The sequence below is a fragment of the Dama dama genome, chromosome 19 (genome assembly GCF_033118175.1).
Source record: "Dama dama isolate Ldn47 chromosome 19, ASM3311817v1, whole genome shotgun sequence".
NCBI lineage: Eukaryota > Metazoa > Chordata > Mammalia > Artiodactyla > Cervidae > Dama > Dama dama.
The window spans coordinates 81675148-81695095 of record NC_083699.1 but is presented as its reverse complement, the minus strand read 5'-3'; the positions used below and the strand labels follow the sequence as shown (position 1 = coordinate 81695095).

General features: G+C 46.2%; 1 protein-coding gene across 3 annotated transcripts in view; it reads right to left on the bottom strand.

Annotated features, from left to right (window-relative positions):
- Positions 1 to 19948, bottom strand: part of TMEM108 (transmembrane protein 108) — a 417094-nt gene that overhangs the window by 14995 nt on the left and 382151 nt on the right. For all 3 annotated transcript variants that reach the window (XM_061167608.1, XM_061167609.1, XM_061167610.1), the window contains one exon: positions 626 to 2059. In XM_061167608.1, coding sequence (XP_061023591.1) covers positions 626 to 2059 — 1434 coding nt within the window. The remainder of the gene's footprint in view (positions 1 to 625; positions 2060 to 19948) is intronic.

Here is a 19948-nt window from a genome sequence, read left to right as displayed (position 1 = left end):
ATAAGAACTGTTTTTGTCAGGGCTAATAGAACTTCCTGCAAAATCAAAACTTCATCTTTTCTTCTTTCTTGGGGGAAGACAGGAGGAGAAGAAAGGAGCAGCAGTAAGGGCGATGGAAGAGAGGTGGGGAGGAAGGCTCCAAGGGCTCTGCTACTTGGAGGCTGTCGGTTTGGAAGCACCAGCTCTCCCCTTGCGGGGTGTTGGTGTCACGTGGCTAGAGAAGAGAGCAGGCAGGGGAGTGTCATGACATGAGTCCTGGGCTGGAAGACGGGTGCTCTGAGCTCACATTTTAACTCTGCCTCTCATGAGCTCTGGGGTCCTGGGGAAACCATGTCCCCTCCCCAGCCTGGTGTTTCTTTCTGCAAAATGCAGAGTTGGACTTGACTCCCAGCTCTTAGGAGTTGTGCCTTTATGATCAGTGGGCATCTGAGCCATGGCCTGCTGAGCTAGGGACCAGGAGTGGGATAACCTGGGATTCTTGTTCTGCTGCCTTCTCTCCTGGGGTTCTGGGAACTCTGCAGCCCACTTGATGGGGACTGCCCAAGTGTGGGGCAAAGGAATTGTGGGGATGGGCACGCTGCCGTGGTGGCGGGTGAGGGGAGAAGGGAACGTGTGAGGCACTTACAGCAGGAGGAGATGGGTACGCTGATGGCGAGGATCACCCAGGCGATGTCCATCTTGCTCAGGCAGATGGTGGCTCTGTGTTGGGGTTTGTTCCCTTCGGCCACGTGGGAAATATTCCCTGCTGTTCCAGGCTTCCAGGTCCCGGCGGGGACCAGACGGTTGAGGAAGTTTCCTGTGGCTGTGGACACCACTGTGGAGAGGGGACTGGGTACCCTGCCCATCATGGTGGGTGTGGGGGTGGCCACAGCTTTCTCCTCGGCTTGGGAAACAATGCTTTCTGAAGCCCCTGTTGGGTGGGCTGGGGCCTGCGGGGCTGAGGATGTTCCCTGAGGAAGCCCCTCGGAAGGGACTGAGACACTGGCGTCAAAGGCAGCCTGGATGGGCCCCGTGGTGGCTGCGAAGACCCCAGAGTTGGTAGCTGGCGGTCTGCTGGTGCCGGGAGTGACAGTAAGCCAGGAGTCACTGTGGCTGGCGCCATCCTGCGGGTCACCGTGGGGGCGCTGGGAAGGCACTGGGGCACGCTGTTGGCTGGCAGGGGTGCCTGAGGCTGCTGTGGCATCTGGCTCCCCTCCTTGGCTGGTGAAGGTGGAACCACCCCCCTGGTCTGCCCTGCTAAGGCTGGGCTTGTCCTCCACAGGCACTAGGGGGGTGGTGGGTGGTACCCACGAGGTCCTGCTGGGCGCCAAGGTTGCGGCCACTGTCTGGGGCTGTGGCGAGGAGGAGTCACCCCAGAGCGGGTTCCTCGGGGTGGAGGTGGAGGGGTCAGGCTCCACAGACCCTGTGAAGTTGCCTTTGTAAATCTGAAAGATTTTCCCCAGGGGCCGCTTCTGCCCCAGATGTGTGGAGCTCTGGTTTCTTCCCCGCTGGCTTTCCTTCCTCCCAGCATGTCCACTGGGTGCTGCGGGGACAGGGCGTGGTGGACTGCCGGCTCCCTTTCGGGAAGAGCCAGGGGGCCTGGGGGGCCTGCGTGTGGTAGCCCTGGAAGGGGCTGTGGGGGGACGGCTGGTGGCTTCCCCTGGCTTTGTCAGCAGGATGGTGGGCACAGTCTCGCCCGGGGAGCGGCCCTCTGGATGGGGGGATGTGGTTGCCGCGGCAGCAGGAAGTGGCCCTGTGGACAGGGGGCTTTCAGAATGGGGGGTGGATGCTGTCGCCACGATGGTGGAGATGGTGTTTGTAGGAGGGTGTCCATCTAGATGGGGTGTTGTCGTTGCCATGGGAGCTGTGGCCTGTGAGGAGGGTCCATCAGGATGAGGGGCTGGTGTCACCACAGAGGCAGGGGTGGCCACCACGGAGGAGTGTCTGGTAGAACTGAGGGATGCTGTCACCATGGTGCCTGGGATGGTGCCTGAGGGGGAAACTTGAAGAGATTCCCTAGGAGATGGTTCCTGGGCAGCAAATACCAGTGCTTCAGTCAGCGCCACGGTCAGGAGGAAGCCTTGAGAGGGAGACAGAGAGCAGAGGTGAAATGCCCGGGAGCAGCTCAGCCCTGTGCCTTCCTTACCCATGAACCTGAAACACCCGGGAACTCAAGGGAAACACTGGGAGGATCCCTGAGGTCCCCGCTCACTGCACACAGAACCATGGGGACCGGGGTTGTCTATCAGGTTGGTTCCACCCAGCACCCCTCCCAGAGAGAAGCCAACCACAGGGGAACCAGAGACAGCTAAACCAGCTAGGCCCGTCCTTTCCCAAGTGCCTCTGAAATGCCTCCGCCCTCTGCCCAAGGGCAGATGCTCAGACAGGCTGGAGGAGGGGCGTGGAGGAAGCCTTGTGGCCCCTGAGTGGCTGCTGGCCTTCTGAACCAGGGAGCGGTCCAAAGTGTGACCACAAGGAAGCCAGCAACTCTGTGTGAGCCGCCCTGAGTCATTGAGCAGGTTTGGGTGGGCAGAGCTGACCAGCACCCACGCCTTTTCAGACTCCTCCATTTATGAACTAGACACAGGTACAAACGACAGACCTCTGCTTGTTCAGGCCCACCCACCAAAGAGGTAAGGAGGCTCTACCCCCTCCTTGATGCTGGAGACACAAAAATGAACAGGGCCTGGGTGAGGTCATACAAATCCACAAACAATCCTAAAACAAGGCAGAGACATCTCGGTGTCATTGGTGACCAACAGGCAGAAGGGGACGGGATTCAGAGGGTGACCAGATCCGGTGCCTATGAAACACTTAGCACAGAGCCTACAGGAGAAGGTGTGGTCCATAAACACCAGCTGGTTGTATGGTTGTTATGTTAACTGCTTGTCCTATGTGCTCATGAGGCTGAACTCTGGAAAACCACTGGTGGTGCCTGGCCTTCCGGAGTAGGAGGAGCCCTTCTGAGCATTGACAGAAAACTATGGACTTTGCATGATGGTGAGTATGTGTGCTTTTGTTCACTGAGAAAAATGCACAAGGACAAAAGCCTATATATTTAAAAACTCTTCTAAAGATGTGTGGATTTTATTAATCACAACAGCATGTGCCCATCTTTAAAAATCATACCTCAGATCAATGTGATATGTAGGATCTATTCGGATTATAAACTGGCCACCCCATACAACCCACGGGCTAGAAAGAGCTGCTTCCTACCACCAAGGGGGGCTTGACAGACCTCTAAAGTCCAATTGTGACCTGAGACCTCCCCCATTCACAGGAGCCCCCTGCTCAGTCACTTTCTTGCCCTTCCTTCAGCACTGCCAGCTGCCCAGACTAGCCCAGGTAGAGGTGGGCCTCTGACTGGTCACCCTCTCAGGGCCTCCCTCCCCCACAGATTCCAGCAGGATGAACGGTCAAAGCAGGGGCCCTGCTGGTGATTCTGGGGAACCTGGGGTGGTCAGCAGAGCTGACAGGGGAAGACAGGGGCTCTGGCAAGTTTCTGGAAACAGAGACGGGGAGGAGACCTCCTGACGTGGCTTTAAAGCAAGGTTCAGGGTCACCACTGAGGCCTCCCCCACTTAGGGGAGGGGATGGAGTGGGTCAGTGCTCCCACATCCTGCGTGTCTGACTTAGTGGGTGGGGGAGGCTGAGGGACGGCAGATGGAGTAGAGACTATAGCACTCACATCTCCAGGACCAACAATTCTCCCTAAACAACAGAGTTTCTCAACACTTTAATTCATAGTTTAGCCCATACACCAACAGTGTTTTCTCCTTATCTGGGTCAATCCTAAAATCTGGCTACTGAGCATCACTCTGGCCCTGTCTTTCATGCTTGATTTAACCCTTGATTTAACCACCTGATGGGGCAGGAAGTTGAGGCTGAGGGAGATTAAGTAATGTGTTCAAAGCCCCTCAGTAGAGAAGTATGTGACACCCAGGCATATCCAAAATCCATAGAGTTCCTGGTCACCCAGCACATACGAGGCAGGAGAAGAGGACAGGAAGTTGCAGCTACAGAAGGAACTATGTGCTCAGCGTTACTGTAGCCCCTCTCTGGCAGTGTAGCCCCACAGGGACAATCTATTCCTAGAACTGGTGGTCGTGACTGCTGAGGTTTTAAGGGACATTCCCTAATAAGCCTCTGTTGAGTCACCAGCACCCTGGTTCAATATGTGTTGAACACATTCCCCTTAAAGCCATATGTTGACACCCTAGCCCTAGCACCTCAGGATGGAACTGGGTGTTAGGGCCTTTGAAGAGCTGATTAAGGCAAAATGAAGCTGATGGGGTAGGTCCTAACCCAATCTGAATGGTGTCCTTATAAGAAAAGGAGCCCGGGACACAGATGCAAAGAATGCCCGCACACAGACAGGCAGTGAGAGGCCAGCTGCCTGCAAGCCAAGAAGGAAGGAGTCAAAGTACTCCAACCCCGCTGGCACCTAGATCTTGGGGTTCCAGCCTCCAAAACTGTGACGTGATAACTTTCTGTGGTTTAACCCCCCAGCATGTGGTACCTTGTGTGGCAGACCCAACAGACTGATACCCATGTCTTACCTTAGAGATTCCTGAAAAATGAGAAGTGGAGACTGGGACTTGTGTGCAGGGAGTTTATTTTGGAAAGTGGCCCTAGGGGACAGCCATGGGGGCCTGAGATGAATGAAACAGGGAAAGTCAATCCTAGGGTAGGTTATGAACTGATCAGGGTGCAACTCAAATCTGCTGGGTGTCTCCGAGGAGCTGAGCACCTCTTGCTGGCAGCTCCCCTTCCCACCACCAGTGCTGCTCACCCACCTCCTCGCTCCTCCATGAGGCCCACCTGATTGAGTCAGAGAGGCTCTGGGCAGGGGCTGGCTGCTCACCTGTACCCAGCTGGTGGCTGGCACAACAGCTGGGGTTAAAATTGAGGGCCCAGAGGATCCCTAGGGTGGAGCACAAATGTGCTCCATACAACCTGAGGCCCATGACCAAGGACAAGGACACTGTTGCCTTCCAGCAGCAGCATCAAGGGCAGCCCAGAGTTTTCAGAGAGGCCCCCAGGGACCCCAGGGACAGGCCAGAGGTAGGAGATGGGTAGCTCAGCCTCCAGGGTGAAATTCTGCAGCCTCTAGAGGCAGAGGGCTTAATGCACCCTGGTCTTCAAAATACTCAGGGAAAGAAATTCCCTTGACTTTCCCACCATGAACATCCCTGAGGCTAGAATCCTCCAAGGTGGGAAGTATATAACTGACTGGAGTTCTTCTTCCTGCAAGACTTTCTGTGGAAGTAAACATGTGCGTCCTTGCTGCAGCTCTTTCTAGTTGCCAGCATCCCCTGAAGGCATTTTCTCTCTAGGAGGACTGTTAGGGCCCTTTTTTCTTCAGACTGGAAAGCTTTGATAAAATGAATGGATACTGCCATCATGGGTGCACAGGGATTTCACCTAGAGGATGACATTTCGCTGTCACAGTGAGAAGGGCTCTGGAAGCAACTTTGTCCAGTCCCCTCATTTCACAGAAGGGGCAACGGAAGGAGTGAAGTGACTTGTCCAAGAACACAGCTGGCTGCGACATGGCGTGGATTACAGCCATCATTTCAAAGCAACTTTTCATTTGTATCATAAAACTGCTGGTGCACTGGGAAGACCCAGAGGAATCGGGTGGAGAGGGAGGTGGGAGGGGGGATCGGGATGGGGAATACATGTAAATCCATGGCTGATTCATGTCAATGTATGATAAAAACCACTACAATATTGTAAAGTAACTAGCCTCCAACTAATAAAAAAAAAAAACAAAAAAAACTGCTACACCACCACAATGCCCAAATGCCTCCTTCAACATCCACTGTCATCCTCACTATGGAAATCGCCTCTCCTCTTTGGCCCAAAAGGTTAAGCAGTGAATGCAAAGGCTTACACTATCACAATTACTGCTCAAGGCCTTCAACCCAGGGCTCCCCTAACAGATGCAAATTTCCACTCCAGGCCCTTTGTGCTGGCCTGCTCACTCCCCTCCCCACAATCTGGGGCTACTGCCTCTTTGAATGTAATTTGCATAGATTTGCATAATAGACTTTGCAGGCTCTAATTCCAAATATGTAGGCGAGACTATAACTAAAATCCTACTTGATGTGTTTTAAATGTAGAACCGATTTTTAAAGGATGCCAGAATAAGGACAAGTGTAGGGGGTGGGAACCAAAGATTGATGGGTGCTCAGATGTGGCAGGAAGGCCTCCTCCTCCCTGCAATTCCAGTGCCCAGTGATCCCAGGACCCAAGGGAAGGAAAGGCCTTCCTCCTTCCGTTTATTTGGTTGGCTGCCGACAGCCCATATTGGGCATGATATTTGCATCTGGTAAATGCAAGGAGGGAATTGGTGAAGAGAGAAATGACTAATCTGTGCTGAATGCTTCCTGCATGCCACGTGCCATTTGAAGGGCTGAGCCTGTTCCTGACACATTTAATCTTCATAATAACCTGATGAGGCAGGTACTATCATTAGCTCCCCTTTGCAGCCGATGAAAAGCAGCACAGAGAGGCACAGGAAGCTGCCTCCTTCCACACAGCCTGAGATAGTGAGCTGTGATTAGAACTTGGCAGCCTGGCCCCAGAGTCCACACACTCAACCATGTTCACTCACCATTCCACTCTGCATATTCAAAAGCAATGGTTCAAAATCTTTTGGGAGTTGATTTTCTATTACTGATTTTTTGACCTTTCTTTCCTCTTGCTTGTTTTCTTTTAGCTCCGTTTCAGGGCTCTGCATTAACATTTAGGTTTTTAACAAGTTAGTTAACTTTATTTTGCAATTTAGCTTCTGCATCTGATGTTTCAACAACAACAAAAAAAGAGAATGCATGCACACCAAGTTTGACCATCATGAAGTCTGTTTTCTACATGGGCAGTAACATGTCATCTTGCCAGGAAACAGGCTCTTCTCATTTCAAGACTATTGTCTTTTAATTGGAAGGGGCGCTAGGGCTCCCTGGTATCTAACTCCTTCACTGACAGATGAGAAGGTTGAGGCTCAATGAAGTGGAATCTTCACTCTGGGCCACATACTATGATGCACCAGCCCACAGGGCTCTCTTCACATCGCTGTGGGCCTGGTATTCTAGTGCTCCCTCCTCTGGACTTCTTTTAAAAACAAAATCCTTTTGTTTTAAAGATTAAAAAGCTTGTCATTTCTAAGAGCATGGTTTCTGTCCATGCTCAGAAATAACTGTGCATCACTGACTTTAGGGTGAGCTGGGTGACTGCTCTGAAGAGGTACTCATACCTGTGACCTTGGGCTTCTTTATGAAAGGCAGATCTTTCTTTTTCATAAAGACAAAAAGGAGTTTGGGGTATGTATCTTCGCTGCTACTCCCTTCTCAGGCAGCCACTTTCCAAATGTTCCCTCCTATCAAGTCCTGCTGGTGACATGCTTCAGGTCACAAAACTTAAAGCACAGAGGGTTCTGCTTAGTTCTGAGAGACACCTGAGGCCATCACCTGGTGGGTTCCAGAAATGTCTGGGGATCACTGATTCAACAGTTGCACTGATCAGATCCATGACTCCACTGAGAATTATTGCTCAGAGTACAATCTCTAGAACACATGTAAGCAAGAAAACAACATGAGGTGGGCCTGGGTGACCCAGACACTCCTATGGTCTCCAGCTAGCATGAATTCACTTCATGCTGCAACTCTGAAGCTGACAGATCACAGCTTTCTATAAAAAACATGTGTACTCACATGTGAGTACACACACACCCACAAGCTCCTCTCCTGGTAGTAGGAAATAAGGAAGAATGACAAATGTGAGAATTCCAATCATCTCCATGGTAATAAACAGTTAAGTCATTCATCTGAAGTCAAAATGGCCATCATGTAGCAGTGTCAGGATTTAAACACAGTTTCTCTGATCCTGGCTGCTTGAGACCCTAGGTACTGAGAAAGTTTTAGTCCGGGAAAATGTCCTATGCTTTATGAAGACAGGCAGGAGCTATGATGACCATACCTAAAAAACAAAAATTTACCCCCAAGCAGAAACACTTGGCAACCACACCACCTTTTATCTTCAGCTTTTGCTTCTCTGCCTAATCACTCGGTTCATTTGGGGACAAGCATTTTCCAACTAGAACTCCTCTTGGGTCTTGAAGCCATTGTTAGAAGCCCCTCCTGTGTGCCTGTAACCACCATTCCTACCCCTGATCCAGGCCTCATCTCTCTAAATGGAAACGCCCAGTGTCCTGTTTTAAATGCACACTGTCTGAACTCTAAGCTGCCAGAGGGCAGAGACTGTGTCTGCATCAATGATATTTCCCCATATCTAGTCCAGTACCTTAGCCACAACAAATCTTTGCTGAAGAATAAGAAACTCTCCTAAATATCCAAAATATAAGAACTCATACAACTCAATTAGCAAAAAACTCCAAATAATCCGATAAAAAAAATGCTTGGAGGGTCTGAATAGACATTTTTCCAAAGGAAAACATTCAGATGGCCAACAGGTACGTGAAAAGGCACTCAGTATCATTAATTATCAGAGAAATGCAAATCAAAATCACAATAAACAAATGAAATATCTCTTCACACCCATTAGAATGACTATAATCAAAAGGATAAGAGATAACAAGTGTTGTGAGGATGTGGAAAAAAGGCAATCTTTGTGCACTGTTGGTGGGGATGTAAACTGGTATAGCCAACATGGAAAATAGGATGGAGTTTTCTCAAAATATTAAAATAGAACTAATATATTATCTAGCAATTCCACTTCTGAGTACACATCTGAAGGAAACAAAAATCACTATCTTGAAGAGATATTTGCACCTCCAAGCTCACTGCAGGATTATGTACAATAACCAAGACATGGAAACAACCGAAGTGTCTACTGATGCATGAATGGATAAAGGAAATGTGGTATTACACACACACACACACACACACACACACACACACACACACACAAGATTACTCAGCCACAAAAAGAAGTAAATGCTGCTATTTGCAACAACATGGATGGACCTTGAGGGCATTATGCTAACCGAAATAAGTCAGACAGAGAAAGACCAGTACCATATGATCTCACTTATGTGTGGAATCTAAAGTACAAATCAGGGCTTTCCTGGTGGCTCAGTGGTAAAGAATCTGCCTGCCAATGCAGGAGACACAAGGTTTGATCCCTGGTCCAGGAAAATCCCACATGCAGCTACGCCTTTGTGCTACAACTGTTGCGTCTATGCTCTAGAGCCTGGGAGCCATAATTACTGAGCCCACACATCGCAACTAGAGAGTAGCCCCTGCTCACCGCAAACTAGGGAAAAGCCTGTTCACTGGGAAGACTCAGATGGATTGGGTAGAGAGGGAGGTGGGAGGGGGGATCGGGATGGGGAATACATGTAAATCCATGGCTGATTCATGTCAATGTATGACAAAACCCACTACAATGTTGTAAAGTAATTAGCCTCCAACTAATAAAAATAAATGGAAAAAAAAAAAAAGCCTGTTCATCAGTGCAGACCCAGTATAGCCAAAAATAAATAACTAAATAAAATTATAATAAAATAAAAATCAAACTCATAGAAATACAGAACACACTGGTGGTTACCATAGGTGGGGAACAGAGCACAGGGGAAATGGGGTAAGGTAGTCAAAATTCCAGTTATAATAAATAAATTTTGGGTGCAATGTATAGCATAGTGTCTATAGTTCATAATCCCTGGAGAAGGGAATGGCTACTCACTCCAGTATTCTTTCCTGGAAAATCTCACAGAGATAGGAGGCTGGTGGGCTACAGTACCTATTGTGCATTTGAAAGTTGCTATGAGAGTAAATCTTAAATGTTCAGTACAGTTCAGTAGCTCAGCTGTGTCCGACTATTTGTGACCCCATGGACTGCAGCATGCCAGGCTTCCTGTTCATCACCAATTTCCGGAGCTTTCTCAAACTCAGGTCCATCACCTCGGTGATGCCATCCAACCATCTCATTCTCTGTTGTCCCCTTCTCCTCCTGCCTTCAGTCTTTTCCAGCATCAGGGTCTTTCCCAATGAGTCAATTCTTTGCATTAGGTGCCCAAAGTATTGGAGTTTCAGCTTCAGCATCAGTCCTTCCAGTGAATATTCAGGACTGATTTCTTTTAGGAATGGCTGGTTGGATCTCCATGCAGTCCAAGACACTCCCAAGAGTCTTCTCCAACACCACAGTTCAAAAGCATCAATTCTTTAGCGCTCAGCTTTCTTTATAGTCCAACTCTCACATCCATACATGACTACGGGAAAAACCATAGCTTTGACTAGATGGACCTTTGTTGATAAAGTAATGTCTCTGCTTTTAAATATTCTGTCTAGGTTGGTCATAGCTTCTCTTCCAAGGAGCAAGCATCTTTTAATTTCATGGCTGCAGTAACCATCTGCAGTGATTTTGGAGCCCCCCAAAATAAAGTCAGCCACTGTTTCCACTGTTTCCCCACCTATTTGCCATGAAGTGATGGAACTGGATGCCATGATCTTAGTTTTCTGAATGTTGAGTTTTAAGCCAACGTTTTCACTCTCCTCTTCCACTTTCATCAAGAGACTCTTTAGTTCTTCGCTTTCTGCCATAAGGGTGTCATCTGCATATCTGAGGTTATTGATATTTCTCCCGGCAATCTTGATTCCAGCTTGTGCTTCATCCAGCTTGGCATTTCACATGATGTACTCTGCATATAAGTTAAATAAGCAGGGTGACAGTATACAGCTTTGATGTATTCGTTTCCCGATTTGGAATGAGTCTGTTTTTCCATGTCTGGTTCTAACTGCTGCTTCTTGACTTGCCTACAGATTTCTCAGGAGGCAGGTCAGGTGGTCTGGTATTCCCATCTCTTTAAGAATTTTCCAGTTTGTTGTGATCCACACAGTCAAAAGCTTTGGTGTAGCCAATAAAGCAAAAGAAGATGTTTTTATGGAACTTTCTTGCTTTTTTGATGATCCAATGGATGTTTGCCATTTGATGTCTGGTACCTTTGCCTTTTCTAAATCCAGCTTGAATATCTGGAATTTCTTGGTTCATGTACTGTTGAAGCCTGGCTTGGAGAATTTTCAGCATTTCTTTGCTAGTGTTTGAGATGAGTGCAATTGTGTGGTAGTTTGTACATTCTTTGGTATTGCCTTTCTTTGGAATTGGAATGAAAACTGATCTTTTCCAGTCCTGTTGCCACTGCTGAGTTTTCCAGATGTGCTGGCATATTGAGTGCACTTTCACAGTATCATCTTTTAGCATTTGAAATAGCTCAACTGGAATTCTATCACCTCCTTTAGCTTTGTTCATAGTGATGTGTCCTAAGGCCCACTTGACTTCACATTCTAGGATGTCTGGCTCTAGGTTAGTGATCATACCATCGTGGTTATCTGGGTCATGAAGATCTTTTTTGTATAGTTCTTCTGTGTATTCTTGCCACATCTTCTTAATATCTTCTGCTTCTGTTAGGTCCATACCATTTCTGTCCTTTATTGTGGTCATCTTTGCAAGAAGTGTTCCCTTGGTATCTGTAATTTTCTTGAAGAGATCTCTAGTCTTTCCCATTCTATTGTTTTCCTCTATGTCTCTGCATTGATCACTGAGGAAGGCTTTCTTATTTCTTCTTGCTATTCTTTGGAACTCTGCATTCAAATGGGCATATCTTTCCTTTTCTCCTTTGCCTTTATCATCTCTTCTTTTCTCAGCTATTTGTAAGGCCTCCTCAGACAACCATTTTGCCTTTTCTTGGGGACGGTCTTGATCACTGCCTCCTGTACAATGTCACAAACCACCATCCTAGTTCTTCAGGCACTCTTTGTCTATCAGATCTAATCCCTTGAATCTGTCTGTCACTGCCACTGTATAATCATAAGGGATTTGATTTATTGATGCTTTTGAACTGTGGTGTTGGAGAAGACTCTTGAGAGTCCGATGGACTGCAAGGAGATCCAACCAGTCCATCCTAAAGGAGATTAGTCCTGGATATTCATTGGACAGACTGATGTTGAAGCTGAAACTCCAATTCTTTGGCCACCTGATGTGAAGAGCTGACTTACTGGAAAAGACCCTGATGCTGGGAAAGATTGAAGGCAGGAGGAAAAGGGGACGACAGAGGATGAGATGGTTGGATGGCATCACCAACTCTATGGACATGGGTTTGGGTGGACTCCGGGAGTTGGTGATAGACAGGGAGGCCTGGTGTGCTGTAGTTCATGGGGTCACAAAGAGTCGGACACAACCGAGTGACTGAACTGATACCTGAATGGTCTAGTGGTTTTCCCTACTTTTTCAATTTAAGTCTGAATTTTGCAATAAGGAGTTCATGATCTAAGCCACAGTCAGCTCCTGGTCTTGTTTTTGCTGTCTGTATAAAGCTTCTTCATCTTTGGCTGCAAAGAATATAATCAATCTGATTTCAGTGTTGACCATCTGGTGATGTCCACGTGTAGAGTCTTCTCTTGTGTTGCTGGAAGAGGATGTTTGCTATGACCAATGCGTTCTCTTGGCAAAACTCTGTTCACCTTTGACTTGCTTCATTTTGTACTCCAATGCCAAATTTGCCTGTTACTCCAGGCAGCTCTTGACTTCCTACTTTTGCATCCCAGTCTCCTATAAGGATGAGGACATCTTTTTGGGGTGTTAGTTCTAGAAGTTCATGTAGGTCTTCCAAACCATTCAACTTCAGCTTCTTCAGCATTACTGGCTGGGACATAGACTTGGATTACTGTAATATTGAATGGTTTGCCTTGGAAATGAACAGAGATCATTCTGTTGTTTTTGAGATTTCATCCAAGTACAACATTTTGGACTCTTTTGTTGACTGATGGCTACTCCACTTCTTCTAAGGGATTCTTGCCCAAGTAGTAGATATAATGGTCATCTGAGTTAAATTCACCTATTCCAGTCCATTCTAGTTCACTGATTCCTAAAATGTCAATGTTCACTCTTGCCATCTCCTGTTTGGCCACTTCCAATTTGCCTTGATTCATGGAGCTAACATTCCAGGTTCCTATGCAATATTGTTCTTTACAGTATTGGACTTTATTTCCACCACTTTTCACATCCACACTGGAGTGTTGTTTTTGCTTTGGCTCTGTCTCTTCATTCTTTCTGGAGTTATTTCTCCACTCTTCTCCAGTAGCATATTGGGCACCTACCGACCTAGAGAGTTCATCTTTCAGTGTCATACCTTTTTGCTTTTCATACTGTTCATAGGGTTCTCATTGCAAGAATACTGAAGTGGATTGCCATTCCCTTCTCCAGTGAACTACATTTTGTCAGAACCCTCTGCCATCACCTGTCCATTTTGGGTGGCCCTATATTGCATGGCTCATAGTTTCATTGAGCTAGAAAAGGCTGTGATCCATGTGATCAGTTCGGTTAGTGTTCTGTGATTGTAGTTTGCATTCTTTCTGTCCTCTGATGGATAAGGATAAGAGGCTTATGGAAGCTTCCTGATGGGAGAGTCTGACTGATGGGGAAACTGGGTCTTGTTCTGATGGGCGGGGCCATGTTCAGTAAATCTTTAATCCAATTTTCTGTTCATGTGGATTATAAGTTCACTTTACATGTGTACATTTTCATAAATGTTACATGTGTGCATTTCATAAATATACTCATCATGTAAAAAAAATTATGTGTTTTCACTCACTTTCTCTTTCAAGAGACTAAATCTTAAAAGTTCTCTTCATATAAAAAACTTGTAACTATGTGGGGTGACTGATGTTAACTAAACTTATTGCAGTAATCATTTCACAATATATTCACATATCAAATTATTATGAGGTAATACAATGTTATATGTCAATTATATTGAAATAAAACTGGGAAAAAAGAAAACTCTTCTAAATCAATCACTAACCAGCTTTTATTTTCCAAAAATAACCACTGTAACACAGCCCAACCACCTTACTCTTCCTAAATGTAACTTCAGCACTCCTACTGAAAGGTGAAGTCTGTGTTCCATTCCCTGGAATCTGGGTGGGTTTGTGACTATGGCTGAAGTGATGCTACATGATTTCTGAGGCCAGGTCATAAAAGATGGTACTGCTTCCTCCAAGTCCTTACTCTTGGGTATTCTCTCAGAAGTCAGCCACCATGACGTAAGCAAGCCTGAGCAGTCCATGAAGAGGCCCATCTGGAAAGGGGCTGAGTCCCTGGCCTTCAGTTCCAGCTTGAACTTCTAGATGAAGTCAGCACCGACTGCCAGCCAGGGGAGTTAGCCATCCTCAACCCTATGTGGGCTACCCCAGCTGAGTCCAGATGGAGCAGAGACAAGTGATGCCCCAAACTAGATTTATGAGCAAAATGAATGATTAATGTTTAAGTGTTGAGGCAGTTTGTTAGGCAGTAATAGTAACTTGTATACTGTCTTTGTAGAAGTGAAATTAAAGTTCTTTCATTTTAAAACCCCTGGATTTAAACATCAGCGGTTTTAAGTGCTGGGGCTCAACAGGCTGAAAGTGTCTTGGGTCCTTTACTTTTGTTTCCTGCCCAGATACAACCAAAGGGAAATAGCTCACTTCTGGGCTCCTTCTTCAGCATCATGATTTTTCTAATCTACAGTTACAATTGCCACCTGCCCCCGGAGAAGGGAATGACTACCCACTCCAGTATTCTTGCCTGGAGAATTTCATGGACAGAGAAGTCTGGCAGGCTACAGTCCATGCGATTGCAGAGTCAGACATGACTGAGTGACTAACACTTTAACTTAACATCAAAGAAAGGAAGGAACAAATGCATACTAACAGGGGCATGAAGTTCCTGGCATCTAGGTACTTTGTGGACCAGGGCACGGATGGAATGAGGTGGAGGCTAGCATGACGTGACCACACATTGAAGAGATGAGTTCAAAGAGTATATGTAAGTATATATGGTGCCTACATATTGAAGACATATATGACCATTTGCTTCAAGGAGCTGTCATTCTGGAAGGGAAGAGAACCATCTGTGACAGGGGAACAAATCTACACATCAAAGATGTTTTCTCAAAGACTTTCTCCAAACAACAGGAGTCAAAACTAGAGGAATGAAAAGGTCAGCTCAGTTTCTAATAAAATAACAGGATCATTAATATTCAGGAAAATCTCGCTGACATCATGGGAAAGAACACAAATGCACCAGTCCAGACTACTTTGTACTCTCCTAAACTAAAAGCAAAAGACTCATAAAAATGTTCCATGCTTTGCAGTAGAGAACCTGACAGACACTACCTCAGCCAGGTGATCAAGGTCATGGTGACAGTATGCACCCTGGACATGAAGACGGCACTTTACCTCTGTAGCTCTCATTTCCCAAACCTATATCCCCAGTCTAATGATGAGAAAAACATCTGAAAATCCCAAATGAGGGACATGCCACAAGATATCTGACCAGTACTCCTCACCAAGGTCATCAAAAACAAGGAAAGTCTGAGACATTCACAGCCGAAAGGTGTCTAAGGAGACACGACAGCTAAATGTAAAGTGGAATCCTGGCTGGGTTCCTGGAACAGAAGAAGGACACTGGGGGAAAATGAAGGAGATGTGAGTAAAAGTTTGGACTTCAATTAATAATAATGTATCAATATTGACTCATTAATTGTGTACACAGATATACACCAGCATTGTAAGACACTGCTTATAGTGGGAACTGGCTGCGGGCTATATAGAATCTCTCTGCTTTACTCTGCAATTTTTCTGTAAGTTCAAAACTACTCTGGGACTTCCCTGATGGTGCAGTGGATAAGAATCCATCAGCCAATGCAGGGGACATGGGTTTGATCCCTGGTCCAGGAAGATTCCATATACCTCAGAGCAACTAGGCCTGTGTACCACAACTACTAAGCCTGTGCTCTAGAGCCCATTCTCTGCAACAAGAGAAGCTATTGCAATGAGAAGCCTGAATACTGCAACAAAGAGTAGCCCCGGCTCACCGCAACTAGAGAAAAGCCTGCACACAGCAACGAAGAGCCAGTACAGCCAAAAATAAATAAATAAAAATTATGAAAAAAAAAAAAAAAAAAAAAAACCCCAACAGAAACCCAAAACAAAAATCTAGCCTGACATTTTAAAAAAAGTTCCGTGGAGGTAAGACAGCAGGGATATGTGAGAGTGTGTCCTGGAAGGAAAGTTAGCTGAAGGGAGGTTTGCAGGCAACTTTCCCAGAGCCTTGGTGTTAGATCATGTGTCCACAGATGCATTTTGGAGCCCACTTACAGAGGGGAGTGACTATTGTCACATCTATCTATCTATCTATCTATCTATCTATCCATCCATCCCCTCTACTTCTCACCATTTAAAGTCTTTTCATACAGAGTGTGGAGTTTGGAGGGGAAATGGTCAGGGAGACTAATAGCCTGAACACATAGTTTTTTTAACCTGTTCAAATTTCAACTGAGGGATTAGTTTATATACATGCTACATGTGTAATATAAACACTCTTGACCAAGGAAGCAGGCTGCATGGAAACCAAAGCTTATGTCTCATTACCATGGGGCTACATTGCCCTGCTGTCTAAACATGCAAACTGTATGAGGTATTGGATATGGTTATACAACCAATCAAAGTTTCTGCCCATATCCTTTTCCTGCTTGGATCCCTCTCCAAAAACCCAACATCACTGTCTCCTTGTCTTGACAAGATCATGGTTCCTCAATTTGTCCAGCTGGAATTGGTGGCTCCCTGTCCAGTACTCACAAGGCAATTTGCTCCCATTCATACATGGCCCTTTCCCCCACAGAACCCTTCAGCCGAGGGTGTCATGGGAGGGCAGGGATGGACCTGCGGTCAGTGGGATTTAGGCCCATCCTGGCTCTGGAAGGTCCTAATAGTGGGACCTTAGGCAGATGAGTTCAGCTTTGTTTTCCTTCTTGTACGTAAGGAATATCATGCCTAACTTTAGTGTGCTTTCAGGGATGAGAACATGACACAGAGGCACAGAGGCCCCACTGAGGCCCGGATGCAACAGGTGAAAACTTTTGTTTTATCTTCTACTACATTTGGGTCAGTCCCCTAGGGCCGTGAGCTTATTCAGTATCTTGAACCCTAGAACTTAGTTCACTGACTTGTACTAGGGGCACAATAATGTTTTCTGTAAAAGATGAGAGGGTAAAAGAAAACTTAGAGGATTCCAATCATTTAAGGTATTTGCAGCCAAATGCTTGCCACAAATTATAGATGTTTATTTTGAAGACAATGTCAACAGAAGTAAACAGTAAACAATGTGAGTCCTGAGACATGGCATTATGGTTGTGTGTGTGTGTGTGTGTGTGTGTGTGTGTACATGCACACATATCTTGTTTTCACTTTGCTTATCTTAATGATTAACATTAATATGTTCAAATGGACACACAACACATAAGACAGGAGGCAGAAGAAGGCTGAGATGCATGGAACAAGCTTCCTGCAGATTCTCCCGAGACCCCCTCCCACTGCTGCACCCACCACTGCTAGTTCTGTTCCTCATCCCCTAAGCAAATCAGCCTTCATGCCTTTCCAAAGTTCTAACTGGTGATATCTTTTTGCCTTTTCATACTGTTCATGGGGTTCTCAAGGCAAGAATACTGAAATGGTTTGCAATTCCCTTCTTCAGGGCCACGTTTTGTCAGAACTCTCCCCAATGATCCGCCCGTCTTGCTTGGCTCATAGTTTCACTGAGTTAGACAAGGCTGTGGTCCATGTGATTAGCTTGATTAGTTTTCTGTGACTGTGGTTTACATTCTGTCAGCCCTCTGACAGATAAGGATAAGAGGCTTATGGTAGCTTCCTGATGGGAGAAACAGACTGTGGGGAAAACTGGGTCTTATTCTGATGGGTGGGGCCATGCTCAGTAAATCTTTAATCCAATTTAGGGCTATGCTCCCTCCCTGTTGTTTGACCTGAGGCCAAACTATGGTGGAGGTAATGAAGATAATGGCAACCTCCTTTAAAAGGTTCCAAGCACGCACTGCCGCACTCAGTGCCTCTGACCCTGCAGCAGGCCACCGCTGACCCACGCCTCTGCTGGAGACTCCTGGACACTCACAGGCAAGTCTGGGTCAGTCTCTTGTGGGGTCACTGCTCCTTCCTCCTGGGTCCTGGTGTGCACAAGGTTTTGTTTGTGCCCTCCAAGAGTCTGTTTCCCCAGTCCTGTGGAAGCTCTGTAATAAAATCCCACTGGCCTCCAAAATCAAATTCTCTGGGGATTCTCAGTCCCTTTGCCAGATCCCCAGGTTGGGAAATCTGTTGTGGGTCCTAGAACTTTCTTAACAGTGTGAGAATTTCTTTGGTATAATTGTTCTGCAGTTTGTGGGTTATCTGCTTGGCGGCTCTATGATGGGGTTAACGGTGACCTCCTCCAAGAGGGCTTATGCCACAGGCTGTGTGAACCAGGTGGCTGCACCCAGAGCCCCTATCCCTGCAGCAGGCCACTGCTGACCCATATCTCACATGCTAGCAAGATAATGCTCAAAATTTTTCAAGTCAGGCTTCAATAGTACGTGAACTGTGAACTTACAGATGTTCAAGCTGGATTTAGAAAAGGCTGAGGAACCAGAGATCAAATTGCCAACATCCGCTGGATCATAGAAAAAGGAAGAGAATATCACAAAAACATCTACTTCTGCTTTACTGATTACACCAAAGTCTTTGACTGTGTAGATCACAACAAACTGTGGAAAATTCTTAAAGAGATGGGAATAGCAGACCACCTTACCTGCCTCCTGAGAAATCTGTATGCAGGTTAAGAAGCAACACTTAGAACCGGACATGGAACAACAGACTTGTTCCAAATTGGGACAGGAGTACGTCAAGGCTGTAAATTGTCACCCTGATTATTTAACTTATATGCAGAGTACATCATGCAAAATGCCGGGCTGGATAAAGCACAAGCTGGAGTCAAGATTGCCAGGAGAAATATCAATAACCTCAGATATGCAGATGATACCACCCTTATGGCAGAAAGTGAAGAGGAATGAAAAAGTCTCTAGATGAAAGTGAAAGAGGAGAGTGAAAATCTGGCTCAAAACTCAACATTCATAAAACTAAGATCATGGCATCAAGTTCCATCACGTCATGGCAAATAGATGGAGAAACAATGAAAACAGTGACAGACTATTTTCCTCGGCTCCAAAATCACTGCAGATGGTGACTACAGCCATGAAATGAAAGGATGCTTGCTCCTTGGAAGAAAAGCTATGACCAACCTAGATAGCATATTAAAAGGCAGAGACATTACTTTGCTGACAAAGGTCTGTCTAGTCAAAGCTATGATTTTTCCAGTAGTCATGTATGGATGTGAGAGTTGGACTATAAAGAAAGCTTAGAATGATGACCCTATAAGTGAGGCAGCAAAAGAGACACAGATATAAAGAACAGACTTTTGGACTCTGTGGGAGAAGGTGAGGGTGGGATGATTTGAGAGAATAGCATTGAAACATGTATATTACCATATGTGAAATAGATCACCAGTCCAAGTTCGATGCATGAAACAGGGCACTCAAAGTGAGTGCACTGGGACAACCCAAAGGGATGGGATGGGGAGGGAGGTGGGAGCGGGGTTTGGGATGGGGTACACATGTACACCTGTGGCTGATTCATGTCAATGTATGGCGAAAACCACCACAATATATTAAAAAAAAAAAAAAAAAAAAAGAAAGCTGAGTGCTGAAGAATTGAAGCTTTCGAACTGTGGTGTTAGAGAAGACTCTTAAGAGTTCCTTGGACTGCAAGGAGATCAAACCAGTCAATCCTAAAGGAAATCAGTCCTGAATATTCATTGGAAGGACTGATGCTGAAGCTGAAATTCTAATCCTTTGGCCACCTGATGCGAAGAACTGATTCATTGGAAAAGACGCTGATGCTGGGCAAGATTGAAGGTAGAGGAGAAGAGGACATCAGAGGATGAGATGGTTGGATGGCATCACTGACTTGATGGACATGAGTTTGAGTAAGTTCTGGGAGTTGGTGATGGACAGGGAAGCCTGGCGTGCTGCAGTCCATGGGGTGACAAAGAGTCGTACACAACTGAATGACTGAACTGAACTGGTGATATG